The sequence below is a fragment of the Equus przewalskii genome, chromosome 1, assembly GCF_037783145.1.
Source record: "Equus przewalskii isolate Varuska chromosome 1, EquPr2, whole genome shotgun sequence".
NCBI classification, from domain to species: domain Eukaryota; kingdom Metazoa; phylum Chordata; class Mammalia; order Perissodactyla; family Equidae; genus Equus; species Equus przewalskii.
Window position 1 is genome coordinate 57,923,247 of NC_091831.1, and position 21,649 is coordinate 57,944,895.

Genomic DNA, 21,649 nt, shown 5'->3' on the forward strand with positions numbered 1-21,649 from the left:
GCGCCCCCCCACCCCAGGTTTTTCCTCCGCGGGCTCCGCTTCCCTTTCCTCCTCCTCTTCTTCTCTCTCCTCCTTCCTCTCCTTCCTCCTCACTAGGCTCTCTCCTGCCCATCGCTATTCCCCCACCTCCCTGCCTCCCGCTCGTCCTCAGCCTCGTCTCCCGCCCCCTTGCTCCCTCCTCCCGCGCCCGGCCGGCGGCTGCAGTTCCCCGGAGGCCTACAGAGGGCGCTGCGGCGCTGCCGGTTGGGCCGTGGCGCGGCGGCGCGCGCTTCCTGCCGGGTCAGGTGGGAGGAAGCGGCTGGCGAGCCCGGGAGTGGACGCCGCCGAGGCCCGGAGCCGCGCCCGCAGGTGGGTGTGCGGGCCCGGGGCGCGGGGCAGCGGGCGCGCGTCCTTCCCCCGCCTGGGGCTGGGCTCGGGGCTAGACCCGGGGCCGGGCAGCGCCCCTTCCCTGGAGCCCGCGGCCGCTCCCGTCCGGCCGCACGCCCCCTCCCCCGTAGTGTCAGGTGCACGGGGCGGCCGCGCCCTCAGCCCACCGGGCGGGCGGGATGACAAAGCACAAAGAGACTGCGGAGGACCACGACCCGCTTGGCCTTCTCCAGGGCCAAGCTTCAAAAAGGGGACGTGCCTGTCCCAGGCTCCAGGCCACGGGCGAGAGAACAGGGCTCTTAATCCCTTTTGGTTTGTGTGTCACGAGTACCTTTGAGAATTTAGATGAAAACTGCGGCTCATCGCCTAAGAAAAAATGGCCTTTCCACAGACTCGGGGAGAGGCATGGAAGGGCCCGAACCCCCACCTCCAGCCATGGACACCCCTGGGTCTGCGGAGTGGGGCTCTCCAGAGCCACAGCAGCATCCCCATCCCATGTTTTGGGAAGGCTGGGCCCTGCCTTCCTGTTAGCAGACAGACTGGTGTTCCCCGAGGGGAGGGACAGGTGAGGGGCGTGCCCTCCGCAGGAAGGGTCTGCTCCAGTCTGCGCTGGGGCTGCGTGGCCGCACGCAGTGGATCTAAGGGAGCTCTGAGGTGGGCCTGGATCTCCCGGGGGGACAAGGCCTGGGTCTCTGGGGACCAGCGCACTGGGCCACTTTTTAACAGAAGGGAAATTGAGACAGGCCGATTCTGGTGGCCTGGACTCCCTATTGAGTATCCAGAGAAGGCCGGATGGCCAGAGTTCCTGGCCTCGAGTTCTTCCTCTGCTGCAGATAGGTGAATGGTCCTGGGCAGCTGGTTAAACCTCTCTGGGTCTCCAGCTGTACCTGCCTCGGAGGAGTGTTGGCAGCGTGAGAGAGGAGCCTCAGAGGACTCTCCACAGTGCCTCGGCCACCGCAAGGGTGCCGTCCCTATCGTTGCTGGTGTGGGATAGGGGGTGGGGGAGGGTACAGAGGGGGTAAGGAAACTTCCTTCTCTGAGGATCCTTTGGATAGTTTCCCCGGCAGACTCACTGTCTGAAAGACTTTTGTCTGGCAAACGACTTGCATTTATTTCTCCCCATTTTACTAATCAGACCTAGCGCCTGGCTCCTCAGTGTGCGTCACCAATGTGAGCACCCAGAATTGCACTTTTTCCCACTGAAAGCAAGCATCTCCTTATCTCTGGGAAATTGTGCCCTTCAGGCTTTTTCAGGTCCGGGAAAAGGTGCAGCCCAGCAGGGACCCACAGCTCCTGGGAGGATGGTGCGCATCTTGGCCAATGGGGAAATCGTGCCAGATGACGACCCTCGTGTGAGGACCACCACCCCGCCACGCAGTAGCGCCCCTCGACAGGTAGGCTCCCAGCCCCTGAGGAAGTGGGGCAGCTGGCCTCCCATCCTCTGTACCAACTACTCCTCAGCTTCCAGAAGCTCTCTTGCTGAAGCCCCCTTTGCAGAGAACCAGGCTGGGGAGCCATGAGGGGATGGGGAGGTGTCAAGACTTGGGGAAAACTGGAGTAGGTTTATTGCCTAGCCCCCTGCTTCCCTAGCTCCCCCTCCTCCAGGCAGCCTTCCTAGCCTTCAAACCCAAGACCTCTCTCCCTCTTAACCTGGTTAGCAACTCCCACTGGAACCAGCATCTGGTTTTTTTTTTCCAAGGAAGATTAGCCCTGAGCTAACATCTGCTGCCAATCCTCTTCTTTTTGCTGAGGAAGACTGGCCCTGAGCTAACATCTGTGCCCATCTTCCTCTACTTTATATGTGGGATGCCTGCCACAGCATGGCTTGCCATGCGGCACCATGTCTGCCCCTGGGATCCGAACCAGTGAACCCCTGGCCGCCGAAGTGGAATATGCACACTTAACTGCTGTGCCACCAGGCCAGCCCCAGCATCTGTCTTAAAAGAGTCTCTTGGGTGAGGAGCAGGCCCTGTGGCGTAGTGGTTAAGTTTGCTTGTTCTGCTTCGGTGGCCCAGGGTTCACAGGCCTGGATCCAGGTGTGGACCTATGCACTGCTTGGCAAGCCATGCTGTGGCAGGCGTCCCACATTTAAAGTAGAGGAAGATGGGCATGGATGTTAGCTCAGGGCCAGTCTTCCTCAGCAAAAAAAGAGACGATTGGCAGTGGATGTTAGCTCAGGGCTAATCTTCCTCATAAAAAAAAAAGTCTGTAGGGTGAGAGAGAAGCTGGAGAATAAGTGGAGAAGATAAGACTGTGGAGCAGATGGCCACACAACCATGATTTTAAAGGAAGGAGTGAGGAGTGTTAAACATGGCTCTCCAAAAGCTGGGCCCTGTAGTCCAACCCTCCTTGCCCCCTTCCTCTATTCTCTTCTCCTTCAGGGCACCTTCTCTCTGGCATGACTTGGGGAATACGGACTGGCATTTTCTGTGCTCTGAGAGCTTGTGGCTCAGTGGTTGGGATTCCTGTGGGGGGCATCTGGGGATTGCCGAGGAAGGAGAGTGTGGCCCTGAGTGGCTATGGGGGTGCAAGGCCCAGCCCAGAGAGTTCCCTCCTGCCTGGTGCCCCAACTCCAGGGAAGCTTTCTCTGGATTCACTCATCTCTCTCTGTCTTCACCTTCCAGAGCTTTCTCAATAGGGGCCATGGTGCCCCCCTGGGAGGTCCCGGCCCCCGCCAGCAGCAGGCAGGTGCCAGGCTGGGTGCTGCTCAGTCCCCCTTCAATGACCTCAATCGGCAGCTGGTGAACATGGGCTTCCCCCAGTGGCATCTCGGCAACCACGCCGTGGAGCCGGTGACCTCCATCCTCCTCCTCTTCCTGCTCATGATGCTCGGCGTTCGTGGACTCCTGCTGGTGGGCCTCGTCTACCTGGTGTCTCACCTGAGTCAGCGGTGACATCTGGGGGCTGGTGGGGCAGGCATGTGGGAGAGGGAGTTGCTGGCCTTGGGTGAGAGCAGGCACGCGGGGAGGGGATCACATGGGGCCTTGAAGGTGTGTTCAGAGATGGGGCCATGGGTGTGTTTCCACATTGTGTTAAGCATGAGGCAGAGGGAGCCTCTAGTCCAGCATTCTCAGAGTATCCTGTGGAAACCCTCATTCCCTTGAGATGTGTTAGGTGGTGTCAGGCCTGCATCAAGCACAAAGTCGGAGCAACAGAGGGATTCCCTTTCCAATTCTTTTCCAACCCTTTTGTGCCAAGAAGAAAGTCTCAGCTTGGTGCCAAAACGTTCTCCTGCCTCCAGAACACGTGCTGACTTCCCCTGGTACCAGGAGCAGGCCTTGGGCGAAGGGCGGGGGGAGAAGTTTCCAGACTTTTATAGCACTGTTCTGTTTTAGTGGTATATTTTTATTGGCTACCTTTTACTTGTGACAAGTGGTACTGGCATTCTATTGTGGTGGCATTTTCAATAAATAAATTTAAGTAAAAATGAGTCTGTGTAAAGACGCTTGTGAATAACTGGACAGGTGCACGTGGGCACGGCAAAGGTGATCTGGGAGGGATCAGGTTTGGGGACCAGGCTAGAGGTGGGCATTTGGCTTTGGAGGGTGGTTTTTGAGCCTTTTTCCAGAGGCTCCAGGAATGGGAGGGAGTCCAGGTACCGCCTGCACTTGGGCCCCTGCTCTGATGCTGGGTTAACTTCTAGGTTCACTCTGAGATGCTGGATTTGGGAGTCGGCCTTGTGGGGAGGGGTCCTCTAGCCAGAATGGCCACTGAGGCTGTGGCGTCAGGACGGCCAGGGTGCATGTCTGAGGGCTCCCTTGCCCAGGGGCTTTGACCAGAGGCTGCTCAGCTCCCTGAGGCTCTCCTAGCCTCTGACTGTGTCACACTTTCCCCAGAAAGTGGGGGTCTTGGTGCTGACCACTCGGTGCATGTGAGGTGAGGGTGCCCAGCTTTTCATGAGTGGAGGCCTTGGGTTTTGGCCACTGAGCCCTGGGTGGGGGGGGGGGTCTTCTGCTGGGGGGTGGGGTGACATTGGATGACTGAGGGCTCTGGGCTGAGGGTTAAAGTCAGAGAGAGGCTGGATGTGCTTGAGAACTTCCCTGGCCCTGGGACCAGATTTCTCACCCTCCTCTTAGGATCCTTCTGGGTTTGGTGTGGGGGAAGGCCAGTGCTGGGGGAGCAATCTTGGGATGTAAGTGGGGAGGATGGGGAGACGGAGATGGACATTCATTCCATCCCTCCTTCGGAGAGCCCACTGTGCTGCCCAGGAACAGAACCCACTCTCCTGGCCCCGTGCCCATGGCTGCCCTGCAGGGGGCGGGTGGCCTTTGTCACAGACATTCCTGGGGGAGCTTTGTGGCATTGAACAGGACTCCTTTCTCAGTGTTTTCTGTGTCTGGCTCGAGTGGCTGTTGGAACATGCATTCCCTTTATGATGGGAATACAGAGGGGAGGGCACTGGGCCCTTGACGTGGGGGGCGTCACAGCCGCTCCTCTAGGGCCTGGGCAAGGGAAGGTGGTGTCCAGGCCTGGCTGGTATCCTGGCTGTTCCCTGTGGCATCTGCTTCTGCCCTGGCATGTCTGCCCACCCGCCTGCCCAGCCCCCAAGCTCCTGTGGCTCCAGCCCAAAGCCACAGGGGAGGGGATGTTCCTGCACGGCAGCCCCCTCCCGCGAAACTCCCCCAGTTTGTGTCTGGGGCTGGGTTTCCCCTTTCTTTTTCTCCTTGCACAGCTGCCGGACTCTGAAGAAATAAATCTTAAGCAGACCCCCATATATAAATATCTTTAAGGGGTATGAATCTGAGTCCCCAGATTCAGGGCTGAGAACTGTCTTTTTCTAGAATTGTGTCCATTCCCAAAGCCCAAGCCCTTTGAGGAGAACTGGGGGTGCTTTAGAGATGGCAGGGGAGAGCAGGGCTGTCCTCCCTGCTCTGACTAGAAGGAGATGGAAGGGGGGCCTCTGCGGGGCGGGCCAGAGGAGCTCGGGCAGCAGTGGCCACACTGGGGCAGAGCTGCCTCTCCAGAGACTCCTTAGCCCAAGGGAAGGCGTTGGGGCTCCAAGTGAGTTGTTTGAGAAGTAGTGCCTGCGATTCCCGTCTGGTCACTGACTGAGCTTCTGCACAGACACTGACCCAGTAGAGGTGCTCTGGTTGAATGGGGCTGGGGGCCCAGGGGCGCACCTCTTGACCCTTCTTTCCTCGACCACCTTCGCTGTGCCCCTTGATGACCCCTGCCCTGGAAGTGGGCTCAGCGGGCCTGGCTCTCCGGCAGAGCTGGTGCTGAGCGAGGACGCCCTGGGCTGGCCCAGCTGGAAGCCGGTGGCCGCATCTCCGCCTCTGGTAGGAGCTCCCCTGGGAGGCCCCGCCTGCGACCCCCCCCCCCACCCCGTGCAACCTGCTACGAGCGGGCGAGGCTCGCTGCGCCGCCCAGGGGCCAGCGCGAACCCCGACAGGCCTCCGAGTGAGGCCGAAGGCCGCCTTGGCCTGGTGGGCCTCCTACTTGGAGGTCGCTGCAGGGTGGGGCGGGCCCTTCCTCCCCTGCCCCCCCACCTCTGCCCGCGTGCTGCATGACAGGACCCCCCAGATGGGGCCGCCTTGAGGGCAGTTTTCAGGGGAGGTTTCTGCTAATCTCCTGGGCTAATCCTCGAAGGCCTGTGTCTCCCTGTCGGGTTGGATTTGCGGCCTGGCTGCCTTCTCGGGAGAGCGGGCCCCCTGCCCCACGTGAGCCACAGCTTGGATCTCACCGCCCCCTCTGTGGGCCTAGAGAGGGGAGGGCCCGCCTCCCTCAGTGGGATCATCCTGACTCCCTGGTTGGAGCTGTCACTAGAACTTCGTGGTGTTGGTATGATCACTGTCACCTCTATTTCACTGCTGAGCACACTGTAGAGCGGTATTAACTTGCCCTACGACCCCAGTGAGCTGGGGGTGGAGCTAGGACCAACTCAGGCCAAAGCCCACCTTGACCCCTCCTCTGTTTCGCCTTTGGCCATGTCAGCATCCCCTGCAAACTTGTGACACATGCAGATTCCCAGGCCTCATCATAGACTCCCCAGAGAGCTGAGGCATGTGGCCCGGAGCCTGCTTCTCACAAAGCCCTCCAGGTGGTTTTGATGGAAGGGTGGGAGTGGGGGTAGATTAGCCCCTGACTGTGCAGAGGGTGCCTGTGGCCCCGAGAGATGGAGGAGTCGCCCAAGCTCCCTCAGAGAGGAGGGAGATGGGGTGGGGACAGCCTCACCACCTATTGGGACCCGTTGTGCCCATCAGATCAGCTCTGGGGATGCAGAGGGCACAGGGCGGGTGTGAGGACGCTGGCTGAGGCTGCCCAGCGGCGTGGCTGTGAGAGCTTCCCAGCTCTGGGCCGAAGTCACTGAATTGGGTGCAGCCCTCTTCCCTGCATGACATTCCCATTGCACACTGACAGGGGAGAAATCCATTAGCTCACTTGGATCCCTGAAGGGCCGAGCAGGGAGTGGGAGAGGGGCGGCGGAGGACTTGGCTGCCAAAACTGAATGGAGAGAGAAGCCTGGGGCCTGTCCGGCAGGACAGGACAGTGGGAGAAGCAAAGCTTGCCTCTCCTTATGCTGCTCCCCAGGGCCCAAAAGAGCAGTGAGGAAAGTTCAAGAAGCAGATGAGTGAGCAGTTGAGTGGAATTGCAGAGAATGTGTGTGTCTGTGTGTGTGTGTGTGTGTGTGTGTGTGTGTGTGTGTGTGTCTGGCCCTCTGGTTTGGGGGTGGGGGAGAGCTGAGACCATTTGGCTGTAGGGACCCAAGGCTGGGAGGAGGAAGAGGAAGCCGTCCCCAGTGCAGCCTCAGCCTTTGGGACTGCCTCAAGTGCGGGGCAGGCCGAGGACCCGGCCGGAGGTGGGGGTGCTGGTCTCAGTCACTGGACCACCAGCTTTAGTCCTTCCGGCATGGGGGCCCTGCAGGAGGCCAAATGCTGGGTTCAGATTCGCACCTCCTCCAGTTAACCTCCAGTTAACCAGTGACCGTGGGCCTGTCCACACTCTCCCTGCCCTCTGTGTCCTTACCAGCCAGGGGTGGGAGGATCAAGTGTATTGATTCACGGGAAGCGCTGAGCAGTTTCTGGCACGAGGTTAGCACCTGATGATACCATATTCACCAAGCATTAGGCTTTACTGAATATTTTCCTTTAGAGCAACTCACATTTCACCTAAATCTATTTTGAAAAGGAAGCCTCATATTACTATGGTAAATGGAAAGGCGTTACTGGCCCTTCACAGTAGACAGCAGTCCAAGCACAGAGGGGAGAAAATACCATGATGCCGTTTCGCAGGCTGCTGCTGTTGGCCGTGGCTCTAGGCCCCATGCTTGCTTGCTTTGCTGAAAAGCCAGTTTACCAGGATTTAGAGGGATTTTAAAGACCCATTAGCTTCTCCCTGAGACACTCTCCTCAATGCACTCAGAAAACTGAAGAGAAATGAAGAGGGAACGACTTTCTCACCCATGATTCAGCGCTGTGTTTGTGAATTGTTTACAACCATCTTGCACCAAAACATTTCATGTCCTGCCGGCTAAAATCATCCCACAACTGCGGGAAACGCTGTATCATCTTGGGCAAGCTCTTTTTAAAATTTAGTCTTTGAAAGGTAAAGAATTCTCATGGTTCAAAGATCAAGCAACGTACAAATGTCTGTGGAATAAAGTGTTGCTCCCTGCCCTGTCCCCATCCCTCCCTCCCTCCATCCGTCCCCTCTACACCATAGCTATTTTTAGTGTCTTTTAAATCCTTCCAGAACTTATTTATGCAAATGTGAGCAAACATGAATATACTAATTTTGTCTCATTTTTTATACAAATGATGGAAAATTGCATGCATTTTCTGCCCTGCTTTTTTACTTAACCGCATATCCTGGGCACATTTCACATTAGTATGCAGACAGCGTCTTCGTTCTGCAGTGTTTTGGTATTGGGGTATTGCCCTCTGCGGGGTGGGCTGTACCACGGGGGCTTGGCCCCCATGCTCCTTGCAGCTCAGACCCTGAACCACTGCATGGGGCTGCTTCTCTGAAATGTGGGGACGCGGACAGACATGTCTCCCCTTCTCTAAGGCCTGAGCGGGGAGCTCCTTGGATAGTTTAAACCTAGTGCTAGGTCCTAAGTCAGTTCAGCAAACATTCAGGGAGTGGCTCGCGTGTGCCCGAGAGGTCGAGGCAGAAATAGGAGTCACACTGTTTTCTCGGTTCCCTTCGCAGTCAGAGGGGGCGCCTTGCCTGTCTTCCTCTGCCTTTGTCTGGCTCAGGGAGGAGGCGTTGGGGCCTCACCAGAAACCCATTGTCCTGAGTGACGCTGCACCCCCCGCGAACCTGGAGGGCCCCCTTCCGTTCTGGAAAACAAAGGGCAAAGCTGGACTTGCTTGAAAGCCCCTCCAGCTCTAAAACCCGGGATACCTGCCACAGGGCCTTGCCCATAGCAGGTGCTTGGTGGACTTGTCTGCTTACTGGCTTGGCGTTGCCATTGTCACTGTTCCCCCGCGCCCCTTCCACCATGTTTTTGATGAAGATCTGGATTGAGGAGACTGAGGGAAGCCATGAAGAGTGACAGAGCCTCAGCTTTCTTTAGCTCTGAACTGGGTGACGAAGTCCCGTTCCCCTGGTGCGGGCGCTGGAGACCCTGCGTCTCGGTGTGTGGCCTGGAGGGCTGTGCGCACGGCGCCATGGCGCCACCTAGTGGAATGTCGGTGCAGGAGGGCGACCTCCGTCCGCTAGCCCGAGGAGCCGGCCCGCGCTGGAGCCCTCGCGCGGGGAGGTGTTTCTTTTGCAGAGCTGAGCTCAGCTGATCCTGAGCGACCGCCTTCTTCTGAGGAAGTGCCCCACATTCCAGATGCCACCAGAAAGGGAAGGGACAAGAAAGCCACAGGTGCCTTGGACAAAGGGTTCCTTCCCAGTGACACTGGTTCTCAGCCCCTGCTGCCCACCAGATTCACCTGGGCAGGCAGCTCTAGGACCCGCGGTGCCGGGTGCAGCCCCAGAGCCCGCAGGCTTCCTCCAGGCAGGAGCCGTGGCCCGTGGGGAGTGGGTGGGTGGCGCCTGTCCATTCACACTAGACTGAGTTTCTCAGGGTAGGGCTTGTCCCTGGTTCCTCATGTACCTCCTGCCCCTGGCAAAGGCCTGGCCCCCAGTCAGAGCTTAAGGATTGTGGAGGGGATTGCATGAGAGGGCACGAGGCACCAGCCCCACAGCAAGGAGAAAGGAGACCCCAAGGGCACGACTTCCTCCTTGGCTGGGTTGGATCCTGTTACTTCCAAGGAGGTTGGGGAAAGAATGTCACCTGTGCACTTGGGCTTAATTCTCAAGTTATTTCTGCCCCCGCCAGTATGTATGGTGGAAGAAGAGGGAGGGAGGAAGCAGGGGAAGGAGGGCAGGAGGGAGGGAAGGAGTGAAAGGACCTGGGTCAACAGTGTAAATGCAGCCCCACACCAGGGCTCCCAGGGCTTGCCGTGACATCTGCCTGCATCCCCGGGTCTCTCTCCAACGAAGCAGCCCCACTCCCTGGAGACCACCAGGTGAGAACTCCCCTGGCTCCTGGCCCCACAGCTGCCCCTGCTCCAGGAGCTGAAGGGTCCCCTGCGGCCGTAGTCTCTGTGCATCCCTGTCCCTCTCTGCTGCACTTCTCCCTGGGATCGGGCTGTTAGACCAGGCCCAACTGGGGTGCAGAGGGTGCAGGACCTTGGGGTGCACAGGTGGCATGGAAGTGACACATGGTGGCCTCACAGCTCAGGAAGGGAGTCCTGGCTGCCTCCTTTCCTCTGTTTCAGTCCCAGGGGAGTTAGGCTCTTGCCCTTTGCTCCCAAGCCCTTGAGGAGACAGGGCCTATTCTATTTGGACTCTAACTCTCGGTGCCCTAGCTATGTGGGGTTGGAGACCCAAGTGCCCTTGGAGCCTGGCAGGGGCCTGAGAGAACCATGTGAAGCAGCTGGGTACCAGGCAATAGGGAGGAGTGGGGCCTGTGGAGAACTGGGCAGAGTGCACTCTCCTGATGGGCTTCATGTGGCTACAGAGCACCGTGCAGGCTGCGGCTAATGCTGCTGCCAGCAGGCCAGGCACAGGGTTCTTCCTTGTGTAGGCTCTGGAGCCTGCATCCGGCTCCCCCTCTCCCAATCACTGTGTGGCCTGTGTGGCCTCCGACAATCAAGCCTCCCCCTCCCAGCCTCAGTTTCCTCTCTATAAATGGTGGTAATAGTACTCCCTCTTGGAGTTGATATGCAGTCAAAAGTGAAGTGGTCTGTTCCTTAAATATTGCATAAAATATTCTTGATATGACACCTGTATTCATTTTCTGTGCTGTATGACAAATTACCAAAAACTTAGCCCTTAAAACAACACACATTTATTATCTCAGTTTCCAGGCGTGGCAGCTGGGTCCCCTGCAAGGCTGCAAACAAGAGCCCCAGGGCTGGGTTCTCATGCAGGAACAGTCTACTTCCAAGCTCCCTAGGCTGTTTTTTGGCAGAATTCACTTTCTTGCAGCTACAGGACTCATGGCAGCTCTTTCTGCAAAGCCAATAATGGAGAGAGACTCTGGGGCAAGCCCCCCAGCCAGACTGCGTCTTGGATAATGTCATATAATCATGGGAGTGCCTCCTGTCACCTTTGCCACATTCTGTTCGTTTGAAGCAAGTCACAGTACCACCCACACTCAAGGGCATTGCATCCTGGAAAAGCATGGACACCGGGAGCCTGGGGTCATGGGGCCACCTGAACGTCCGCCCACCACAGCACCCAACAGATTGTTGGTCAGTTACTAAAATCGATTGGGCACTACCCTGTGCCAGCAGCATGTGAGGATTTCATGCATATTATTCCATCGATTTCAGCTGTTTTCTGGGTAGACTGAAACTCAGAGAGGCCAGGAACTTACCTAAACTCACCCAGCTGGTAGGCAGCACAGCAGGATTGAGACCCAGGCCTCCCTGCTGCCTTTCTCTGATCTTCCCTTGACCTTACACTCCAGCTCAGGGTCAAGTGGAAGCCATCCCCAAGGGGCCCTCTACACTGTAAGGTACTTTTTTGGGAGGTCACTTCTCTCCCTGGGTTCAAGTCCTTCAACTCTTGTTCCACCAGGTCCTGTCCTTGGCTGCTGAGTTTCTCTGCCCCACCCTCCATTAGCTCTGTCCCCAGACATCCTTGAAATGGTTCAGGCTTCTTGGCCCTGATTCACATCCACCTCAACTTCTCCACCCAGTGATTTTTCTGTCTCTTGTCTGCTCCTTCCCACTCATCTAAACTAATTCTACAAACTAACACCGAGACTCCCTCTGATGAGGAAAACCCTGGGCCGGGCACTACCTTCCCTCTGCCCCCAAGGTTCTTGCAGTCTAATAAGAAGGCAGCACATTCATTACTAACTCCAGTCCAGTGGTTCAGAGCTTTTTGATGACAAGGACAGAAAAAACGAAAGCAATACTGTTCTTAAAGAAGAGAAAAGTCATTTTCTCTCAGGAAAATGAAAACTCAGAAATAGACAGTAGAGAAGGGGTTGGGCACTTTCACAAAATCATCAGGCATGCAGGCCCCACTTATCCAGTAGCTCTGCCTCATGGTCCAAGATGGCTGCTAAGCTCCAGCCATCATGTCCTCATTCCAGTCAGTATGAAGGAGGAAGAGGCAAAGATTAATCCTCCCTAACCACCCACATCAGTTCAGCTCCCTGGTTACAAGCTCCCTTGGCACCTTTGCTTACCATTCAAAATGGAGAGTAATTCACTCTTTGTGTCATTATTTGTTTGATGTCTGTCCACTGTTCTCCCTTGCCTGTCACCATGCTAGAAGTTTCATGAAGTCTGGCATGATATTTGTCTTCTTTGTTGCTCTAGCCCTGCTGTCCATCAGAGTGCCTGGCACATAGTAGGTGCTCCACAAATAATTGTTGATGGAAAGAATACTTTATACCTGTTCTTGATGTTATGATGAGTCAGAGTTGTCGGGCCCAAATCCAGAGTCTTCTGAACTGAGTCTGTGATGACGAGTGCAGCCATGGGCCAGGCCCGAGCTAGGGGCTTCGCATACATTATCTCATCTAATCCTCCCCAGAACAGGGAGAGGAGGATATGCTATTATCTCCAATCAGAAAATGGGAAAACACACGGTTGTGGAACTGCTAAGTGGGAAAGCTGTGAGCTGAACTTGGCTTTCCCGACTAAAGCCTCTGTTCACTTACTTCCTGCCTTTCGGGCCAGCAGGGCGCATCCTCTGGACGTCCCCTCCAGCAGCCCTGGCTCTCTTGATTGACGGCAGATGGCTCAGCAGTCATAGAGCAATCACGGGTGCTCAGGAAGCCTTGTGCGTTCGGCATCGTGTCCCAGAGTGGTGTCTCCCCTTCAGAGAATGGAGGAAGCTTCTGGGCACAGAGGTAGTGGGCAGGAACGTGGACGGGAGGACGCTGGTTCCCCAGCTCTCCTCTCCTAACAGATGTCCAGGAGCCTTTGTGGACCCAGGAGCTTTTTAGACTGTGGGGGAGGGGCAGGTGGGCCTGTGGGGGCTGTGTGTGCTCGTGTTTAAGCTTCTCCTCCTTCTCCATGGGACCCACCTGCTGAAGGGCAGGTGATGGGGGGACTGGTGCCCTCCTGGTCAGGGCTGCTCTTGCGCCACAGGGGGCTTGGAGAGCCCCAGCCCATGGAGCAGTACCAAGGGACGTTCCGGGAGGCGTTCTGGTCTCTCCCCTCAGACTCCCCGAAATGCTCCCGGTAGGAACTAAATTCTGGCTTGAGTCGAGGAATCATGGACTACCCAAACTGTAAAAAGCCCTGAGGGATAATTTAGTCCAAACCTTCGTTGCACAGGTGGGACACGGAAGCCCAGAGAGGGGTCTGACTTGCCAAGATCGCATGCTGGATGCCTTCTGCGGCTCGTTTGACTGAAGAGTTCATCCGGCCCACAGGCTGCCCCAGGGGGTTTTGGAGGAGGGTACCCGTGTGACGCCTGGTGTCAAGAGCACCCTGAGGCTCAGCGGTGGAGGCCGCTCTAGGACCAGCTAATGCGGGTCACTGCTGCCTTGCTTCCAGTGGTCACCAGCAGGTGGCGCTAGGTACCCAGTGGCCACTCAACTCCCAGAAAAAGGGAATGGAAACCGCGTCTGGGAGTAATTAGGGCAAGAGGCCAGCTTTGGGTTCACTTCCCATCACCCTCCCTCTGAAACCCTTGTGCTTGGGCACCCTGGGCCAGGGGAGAGACTGGAGCCCCCAAATTGGGTTCCTCTGGTTCAAGACAGTTTGGGGGGTCATTCTGTGGCCGGTGAATAGGCTCCCAGAGTGTGTTCCATTTACTCATCTTGAGTAAAATGGAATAAGAGCAGCGAGGACGGGTGGGTGCCTCGGCTCCACCTGGCATGAGATGCAGTCTGGGCTCCAGCTCAGACCTCTTCCCTTGCTCAGTTCACCCGCAGGGCCCACACTGAGTGCACAGGGCACTTCCTTCTCTGCTGGGCAAAGTCCACAGAACTCAGGACCCCCTGAGAGGCTGCCTGGTTCCTGGAGCCTTCCTCTCCTCCCTCCTGCTTCCTTCTACAGTCATGTGCCACATAATGACCTCTTGGTCAGCGACGGACCGCACATATGATGGTGGTTCCAATAAAACTAGTACCGTGTAGCCTAGGTGTGTAGGAGGTTATACCATTGAGGTTTGCGTAAGTGCTGTGGGGGAGAGAGAAATTTCCCTCTACACTTTGGGTCCTTCTGAATGGTCTAAGAATTAAATTGACCCGTGACAGAATAACAGGAGAAAAACAAACAAACGTTTAATAACATGTCTACACGGGAGAAACCCAGGAAAAGTGAATAACTCACCCAAATGGCCAAAGCCCTCACCTTAAATACCGTCCTCAGTTAAAGACAAAAGAAGATGTTGGGGGTGGAGACAGTCAGCCACTTCAAAGGGAAGGCAGGCAATCACAGGTGAAAAGGAACAAACATTTGGAAAACAAGTGTTTGGCCACACAGAAACAGAAACACAGAGGGAAGCCCAAGAAACAGGCTTTTCTAGGTTCCTCCATGTCTACCACCTAGTTCATGTGATGCTAAGGTGATAGCTTGCTTCCTGAGACAGATTTTTTTTTTCCTGAGGAAGATTCCCCCCTGAGCTAACATCTGTTGCCAATGTTCATCTATTTTATTTGTGGGTTGCCACCACAGCATAGCTGACGAGTGGTGTAGGTCTGCGCCTGAGATCTGAACCCGTGAAGCTGGGCCACCAAAGCAGTGTGCTGAACTTAACCACTACGGCATGGGGCCCACCCCTACATTTTTAAATCTGAATTCTTGTGGGCAGTTAAGGGTGAGGTGACAAGAATGACTTTCTGAGTCTTTTGTTTCTTAAAAATAATCAGCCTAAAATAATCCTCGTGTTGAAGAGACACATTTTGAAGTGGCAAATTTTGTTCCCCTTCATACACTCTATCATGCGCGCACAATGTTGAAATGGCCTAATGACGCATTAGTCACAACATATCCTGGTCTTTAAGCGACGCATGATTGTACTTCCTTCTCTCTCCTTCGCTCCATCTCCCCTTCCCTCTCTTCCTCTCTCTCCTGCCCCTCATCTCTTTTCCCTCTTTCCCCACTCTCCCCCCATCTCATTTCCCTGGAGGACCCTGCAGGTCTAGCGCCTGCCCCCAGCGCCTCATCCGCAAAGGCAAACAGGGACCAATACCAGTGGGTTTCTAGGATGTGGTTTCCATGGCAACAGTGCATCTCCCGCCTCTGTGGTTCTCAGCCCAGGGCAGGTTGCCGTGGAGACTCTCACCTCGTCAAAGAGTGATTTGTGGGACTGTTTTTCTTCTTAGTTTCATCTCCTTCCTTCTTTCCAGAAATTCTGCCAACCCAAATGGCCTTTTCCCCATTGACGGCAGACCTGGAAGCCCTCCCCAAAGGGCTTCCCCACCCAGGGCCACTGAGGCCTGGAAAGCATTTTGTTTACACAAGGCTCCCCTGGCAACCTTCTCCCACTTTCACAGGGCAAGTGGGGTACTCCTAAAGGCCGGCTGAGGGGTCTCGCCAGAGGAACAGGCCAAAGCTGACCCAGGTTCCCACCTGTTCTGCCCACAGTGCCCTTCGGGCCCCTTGCCTTGTTGCATGCCGCCTATGGATGCCAACCCCACGAGCTTCCACTCAGCAGCCATTTTCCCTAGGAATCCCTGGGGCTTTCAGAGAGGATGAGAGACAGTAAGAGGGGCGTGGCTGTAAAAAGAGGGATGTGAGCACAGGTGAACACGGAGGCTAAAGGAGGGAGGAATATTGGGAAAAGGGAGGCGAGGAGACTGAAGGATCTTAAGGGGAGAGGAAGAGGCCGGGGGTGAGAGTTCATCACCCCAGAAAGCCAACCCGGGTGTCTGCAGCAGGAGAATCTTTCTGGTGTTAATGCCCTTTATAAATCACTCCACAGCCCCCAACCCTGAACAGGCGTCTTCTTTCTCTGCCAAGTGGAGAATGTGTTTGTCGACATAAAAACATACTAAGCACATTGTGCCCCTCTTTCCCCCCAAGTTGCAAGCCATTACAGTAATTAATTAAGGCAGGGGATTAATTAAAGAGTCGTTTCCCCTCATTCTCCCCAAATAGATCAGTTGGGGGTGGGGGACATGTGCTACACTGCAGACAGAAGAAGGGGGGCCAGAGAGGCGTTTTCAGACACAGCTGGAGACAAAGGACATTACTGGAGGGGCAGAGGGGCTGCAGGCTGGGAGGGTCTGGCGGGGAGGCCCCAGCGAGGAGGAGAGCTCGCTCTGCTCCCAGGAACCTGTGATCAGCTTCCCCTCCTGGTCTACACAGCATGAGGGCCTCTGTCACCATGGAAACAGGCCTGGGGGATACGAAGGAGTATCAGCCCTCTGCTCCTGCAGGGTCCTCTGAGAATGCGTCACCAAGAGCCCCTCAGACTGGGTGAGCACAGTCAGGAGGCCTTTCTGTGGTGTGATGTGAGGGCTGGCGGCCACTCCAGTCCCCCAGCCTAAAACCAACTCACCACGTGACCCGCAAACGGGTAACCAGCCTGAGAGTTCTGTTCATGAGCTGTACCGCACTGCAGATGTGACAGGCCAGCCTCAGCTCAGGCTGCGAACCATTGTAGTCTTTTGGGTAACTCGTCATTATGCCTAATTTTGAGGTCTTAATGATCCCCCCCCCACCGCTTTCTTTCTCTCTTATTCCCTTGGCCAATTTATTTTCCAGCCAAATTTCGTATTTCTAAGAAATATTCATATAATGTAATGTGTTTCATGGGTGACATAATGGACTTAACCCGTTACATCCTGTGTTTCTGTCTTGCTTACTTTTGAGACTTCCAGAACTTTCTGATTTGTTCAAAAGCACTGCTTTTGTGTTTTCATATTTTGTATGATATTTTTCATATTTTTAATAAGCATTATAAAAGACACGATGCTCCATAGATGATTCCACATCATCTCCTCTGGTATCATCTTCTCTTTCTGTTATTTGAGCTTAGGTTTTGTGCATCTTTGTGCATTGAGTGGACTCAGCAGGCCCTTAGCCCGTCCCGTGTAGAGACGAGGGAGGCGCTCGCGTGGCTCCTTTATATTCCGATACCTACAAAGTGTAACACAGGGTGGCAGGCCGTTCACTCACCCTGTCGCTGTGGACAGGGCCCTAGTGGGCCCTAGACTGTGGGGACATAGAGCAGACAAGACAGATGTGGTCCCTGCCCGCTGGGGAGTGACAGTCTGCTGGGAGAGACAGACATCGATCAGGAAACACACAAAAATACGGCTACAAATTGTGAAAATGTCTAAGCCAGGGGAAAGCAGGGTTCTATGAGTGAGAACAGCAAGACCCTATTGTAGATAGGGGGTCAGGAGGAAGTGACATTTACACTGTGACCAAGTCAACCAGACAAGGTGAAGGTCCCCAGCAGAGGTGGGACCCCCAGGAGCTGATGAAGTCCACTGGAGCCACCCAAGGCCCCAAAGGGCCCCTAGCAATGTGTTCCCATGGTCACATTTTTGTAAAAATTGCATAAATCAAATACTTTACTGCAATCTGTTAAGCCCACTGACTTCTCCTCCTTCCGCTTTGCTGGCACTTGAAGAGGCAGGCGGGGCACCACTGGGAGCTGGCTGAGGGGACGCCGGGCTGGGGAGAGTCTGTCTGGGTTTAAGGAGATGAGTCCACGTGGTTACAGCGTTCCATGTGTGGCCAAGACTCAGCTGGCTGTGCTGGGGCGGGAATTCCTACTGCCCCCATGCCAGGCAGAGGTGCGGCGCCTGGGTTGGCGGGAATGGCCCCGTGGCCGGCGGGGAGTGGAGGGGAAATGAAGTATGAACTGTGCAAAGGCAGAAGCTGGTCTGGAATATTGTTTTAGATTTTGCAATGTTTGTGGAATTTGTCAGCTTTTTAAAACTTGTAATTTGTTTTGATTTTTCTCATTCTAAATAAGTTTTCACTTTTGTACCTAATTTTGTTTTTGGATTCTGCGTTCTTTTTAAGGAACCCATGTCCTCCAACTGTGGATCTAGGATCTGCCCCTCTTTGAGCAGGCTGTCTCTCTCCTCCTCTGTGGCCAGAGCCAAATGGGTGCTTGAGGGGGTGTCCCGGGGCCCGAACAGAGGGGCCCCTCTCCAGAGACTTCTCCAGCTTCTCCTGGGGTGTCTCCTCCGTCCGGGGGAAGGTGGGGCCGGGAGGCAGAGAAACCACGCCTTGGCTGAGGACCAGGGCTAGCTGCTGCTCCAGGCCTCTGGGCACATCCTGTGCTGTGTTCAATGCCCAAAGCTTTGCAGGATTGCCTTTTCAGACCTCTGCTCTCTCTCTCCACCCCTATCCTCAGGCCACAATGCCTGGAATTATCCCATAGAAGAATCATTTGGAGCTAAGGCGTCCCCTTCTTTGACTGTTCTCTTTTAAAACATCCACTGTTATCGAACAATGTTTATACATAAAACCCTGTATGTGACATATTAGGTGGACAGGGAAGCATAAAAACGCATATGTAATTTTATAAATAATACATAAAATGGTCTAGAAAAGAATGTGTATACACTAAGAAGGATGGACAGGAACCCACAGGGGTATAAAAGGGCTTATGTGTGCGGGTTTTATGAGAGTGTGTGTTTATGTGTGTGTTGGGGTTGGGCAGCCTGGGAGGATAAACGCAAAGTAAACCAAAGAATTTTTCAAAGAAAAACGCAAGCCCCAGCCAGCCCTGGCTCTGGGGGTTTCTGGAGGTGGGTGCGATGGGGAGGGGGCCTGCTTGGACCGGGGGGCTGAGCTGGAAGCCTGACCCCACTGGGGGCCTCCAGACAGCTCCCCTCAGGCTAAAGCCCTGACGGACCCCACAGGACAAAGCACAGATCCGAGACTGACTTTGAAAGGTGGGGTTTGTACACCACCCCAGGAGACCCAGACCGAGTCCTTCACCACCTCCTGTGGTTGCCCAGCACCAAGCTCTCCCCTGGATGTGGCTTGAGGGAGGGGCCGTCCCTCTGCAATTCTGGAGGTTCTGCCTGGCTGCACCCTTCACCCCACAGCAACCCCCCTCAAGCCTGGAGTTCCTGCCCCAACCACAGTTAGAGTCCTGGGGTCTTAGGATTGGGGGCCCCAAGAGACGCTCATCAAGGGGGTTTGCAAACACTGTTGACTGACAGCAGACCCCTGTCTCCCCCCTCCTCCAGTGCAGAGGCCCCACGTACGGCTGCTGTGGCTTAGCTAGGTCTTCAGGGCGTGAGGCTGGTGGAGGCTTGGCTGTCTGGAGCCTCACCCCTCTGCCCCTTCCCCCACTCAGTCAGGGCTAGAACACTGACTTCCTCCTGCTTGCCACAGCTTTGCCCTGAACCCCCGAATGCTAGATGCTTCCCTCTCCTTCCAGCCAGCTCCCACCCTCCGGCCCTTAGAAAGCTCTAGAAGGTGCAGAAGAGCTAGGCCACCTGCCCATCCCCTGAGGCTTTCTCCTCACACTCCAGCTGCAGGGCTCCTGCAGACTCAGCCCTTGCTTGCTTCCTGCCTTGGGGCGCACACTATTGTGTCCCTCCTCATTTATACTTGCCAAGGAGCAAAATGAAGATTTCTTGGGGCCAGTCCTGTGGCCTAATGTTTAAGTTTAGTATGCTCCACTTTGGTGGCCCAGGTTTGATTCCTGGGCACAGATCTACACCACTCATTGGTGGCCATGCTGTGGCAGCAACCCACATATAAAATAGAAGAAGATTGGCACAGATGTTAGCTCAGGGTAAGTCTTCCTCAGCAAAAAAAAAAAAAAAAAAAAAGATTTGTTGAACACTTGATGGAGGCTTCAACTTCCTTGTAGAGCAAGAGTGTCTCTCGGGGCTGCATGCTGCTCAGTTCCTAACAGTTTCTTGTGCTCTGACCCAGTTTCCACCAGCCAGGCCTGGAGGGGCAGGTTTACACAGCTGGTTTATGTGAGCGGGGTCTGGGAAATGGCCATCAGAAGCCCCAGGTCCCCTTGGACACGTGACTGAGTGTCCTCACTTGTATTTTGAGGCCTTGCTTGATGGGCTGGCAGAGGCTGGGAGCCGGGCTCGGGTCCTTTCTGCCCTCCTGGGCCCTGGGACAGGCCTGGCAGGGCTGGCGGGGTACAGGGGAAGCTGCAGCCCTCCTGTCACGATGGGAAGCCCAGGGTTAGACAAAGAATGTAGCTAAGGAGATAGGGCAGTTTGGCCACGCAGCTGCCTCCATCTGGAGGCCTGGGCTGCTCCGGGGGGTTTCCTCCAAAGCGGGAAGGGCTCTTTGATCCACTGTGGTTGGTTTTCCTGAGGCCGTTTTTAGCCCCCGTCCAGGCGTGTGATGTGCAGAACTCTGAGCTGTCGGGTTTCCTGAGACCGTTTCAGTGCCTCTAGTGTGTGCATGTCGTGACTGGGCCCGGGAGGGGCCGCGTATCTGTCAGCCCCCCACCCCAAGGGGGAAGTGGCACCTGGGGGACCTGTGCACCTCGCCCTCCCAGCTCTAGGCGGCATGGCACGCACGAACCCACTTCCCGGATTACGGGTGCCGTTCTTCCTGATGGAGGAGATCAAATTAAGAAGTCATGCAAGGAAAAGCTTACGCACACTTATTGTAAAGCAAGCAGGAAGTTATTATGGCCTCTTTGAGACATCCATTTCACGAGAGTCCAGCTCTGGGCAGCTTCATCACTGAACAAACGGAAACAGAATGCCAGTCAAGGACCCAGCCCTGAGCGAGGTCCTGAGACCTGAGGACACAGGAGTAGACAGGAGGTGGTCTCCGCTTTCAACAAGCTCAAGGTCTAATGCGGCAGACAGATTGGTAAACGCCCACATTTCCATCTAGTGTGACAAGTGTACAGATACAGCAGGAAGCAGGGTTCTTGGGAGCTCAGACGGGGTGACCAGAGTCAGGGAAGGTATGGTGGGCCTTTGATGGTTACTTCTCCCTGCCCTTCTGCTGTCCTTCCAGGACCCTGTCTGCGATTGGGGCATCGTTGCTCCTGCACAGAGAGCCCTCATGCTATGGACACAGTGGACTCTGCTCCAGCTTCAGCAGAAATGGACCCAATCAGCTGTTCCCTCCCCTGGCCACAGCCATTTGTTGGTCGGTGGACATGTGGTCCATCTGCATGAGTCTCAGGATTTCACCTGGATTACTGAGACAGAGATGCTTGCTTGCTCTCTCTCTCTCTGGATTGAGAGATGGGTATGTAGTTGGAGAAGATTCTAGAAGCCACCTTAAGACCCCAAAGGAAATTAGCCTTTGGATAAAGATGACATCATGAAAGGCAGAGAGGTGAAAGAAAGAAACTAGGTCCTTGGTGACATTTTTGAGCCACTGGGTCAAACCAATTCTGAGGTCTGCTCTACTTCTGAACTTACCACCTTATGTGAGCAATGCAATCCTTGTTTGTTTAATCCGTCTGAGATGGCTTTTGTTGTTGTTACTTCCAACAGAGTCTTAAATGACGTAGGCTCTTGCTCCCCGAAGAAGCTGACATTTGAGATGGATCTTGAAGCATATGCTCTAGAATGCTCCAACGCATTGTTTTCTGGAGCCCTCCGATTTAAGTCCTGATCCAGCGAATGTGTGCCGAGCAGCAGCTGTGTGCCAGTTCCTCAGCAGTACGCTGGGACACTCCAGTGAATGATGTGGTCCCCCAGAGAAGCTCACGCTTTAGAGGGTATCCAGATGGGCACGTCCACCACCGCGCTGCAGTGGAGGGATGCATGGAGGGCTCTGTGCCCCAGAGAGGAGGGCGTGGCCCTTTTCTGGGGGTCAGCAAGGCTGTGTGGAGTGCATGTTGGTTGTCATGATGGCCTAAGCAGCTTTGACTCCTCTCCCCTGACTATCCTTTGAGAGCTATTCCTCCCCCACTGCCACCTGTCACTCTTGGCCATTCAGGTGGGACCAGACCAGTC

General features: G+C 55.3%; 1 protein-coding gene across 1 annotated transcript; it reads left to right on the top strand.

Moving 5' to 3' along the window:
* Positions 1-221: 221 nt before the first annotated feature.
* FAM241B (family with sequence similarity 241 member B) lies at positions 222-3,796 on the top strand. Its single transcript, XM_008517678.2, has 3 exons — positions 222-348; positions 1,611-1,760; positions 2,991-3,796. The coding sequence occupies exons 2-3, from the start codon at positions 1,668-1,670 to the stop codon at positions 3,258-3,260; spliced, it is 363 nt and encodes a 120-aa protein (XP_008515900.1). The 5' UTR covers positions 222-348; positions 1,611-1,667; the 3' UTR covers positions 3,261-3,796.
* Positions 3,797-21,649: the final 17,853 nt, after the last annotated feature.

What these genes read in the sequence shown, in the direction of transcription:
- FAM241B (XM_008517678.2), top strand. Translation starts at nt 1,668, where the DNA reads ATGGTGCGCATCTTGGCCAATGGGGAAATCGTGCCAGATGACGACCCT. An exon ending in GCAGTAGCGCCCCTCGACAG is followed by an intron (nt 1,761 to 2,990) that starts GTAGGCTCCCAG and finishes TTCACCTTCCAG; the next exon opens with AGCTTTCTCAATAGGGGCCA.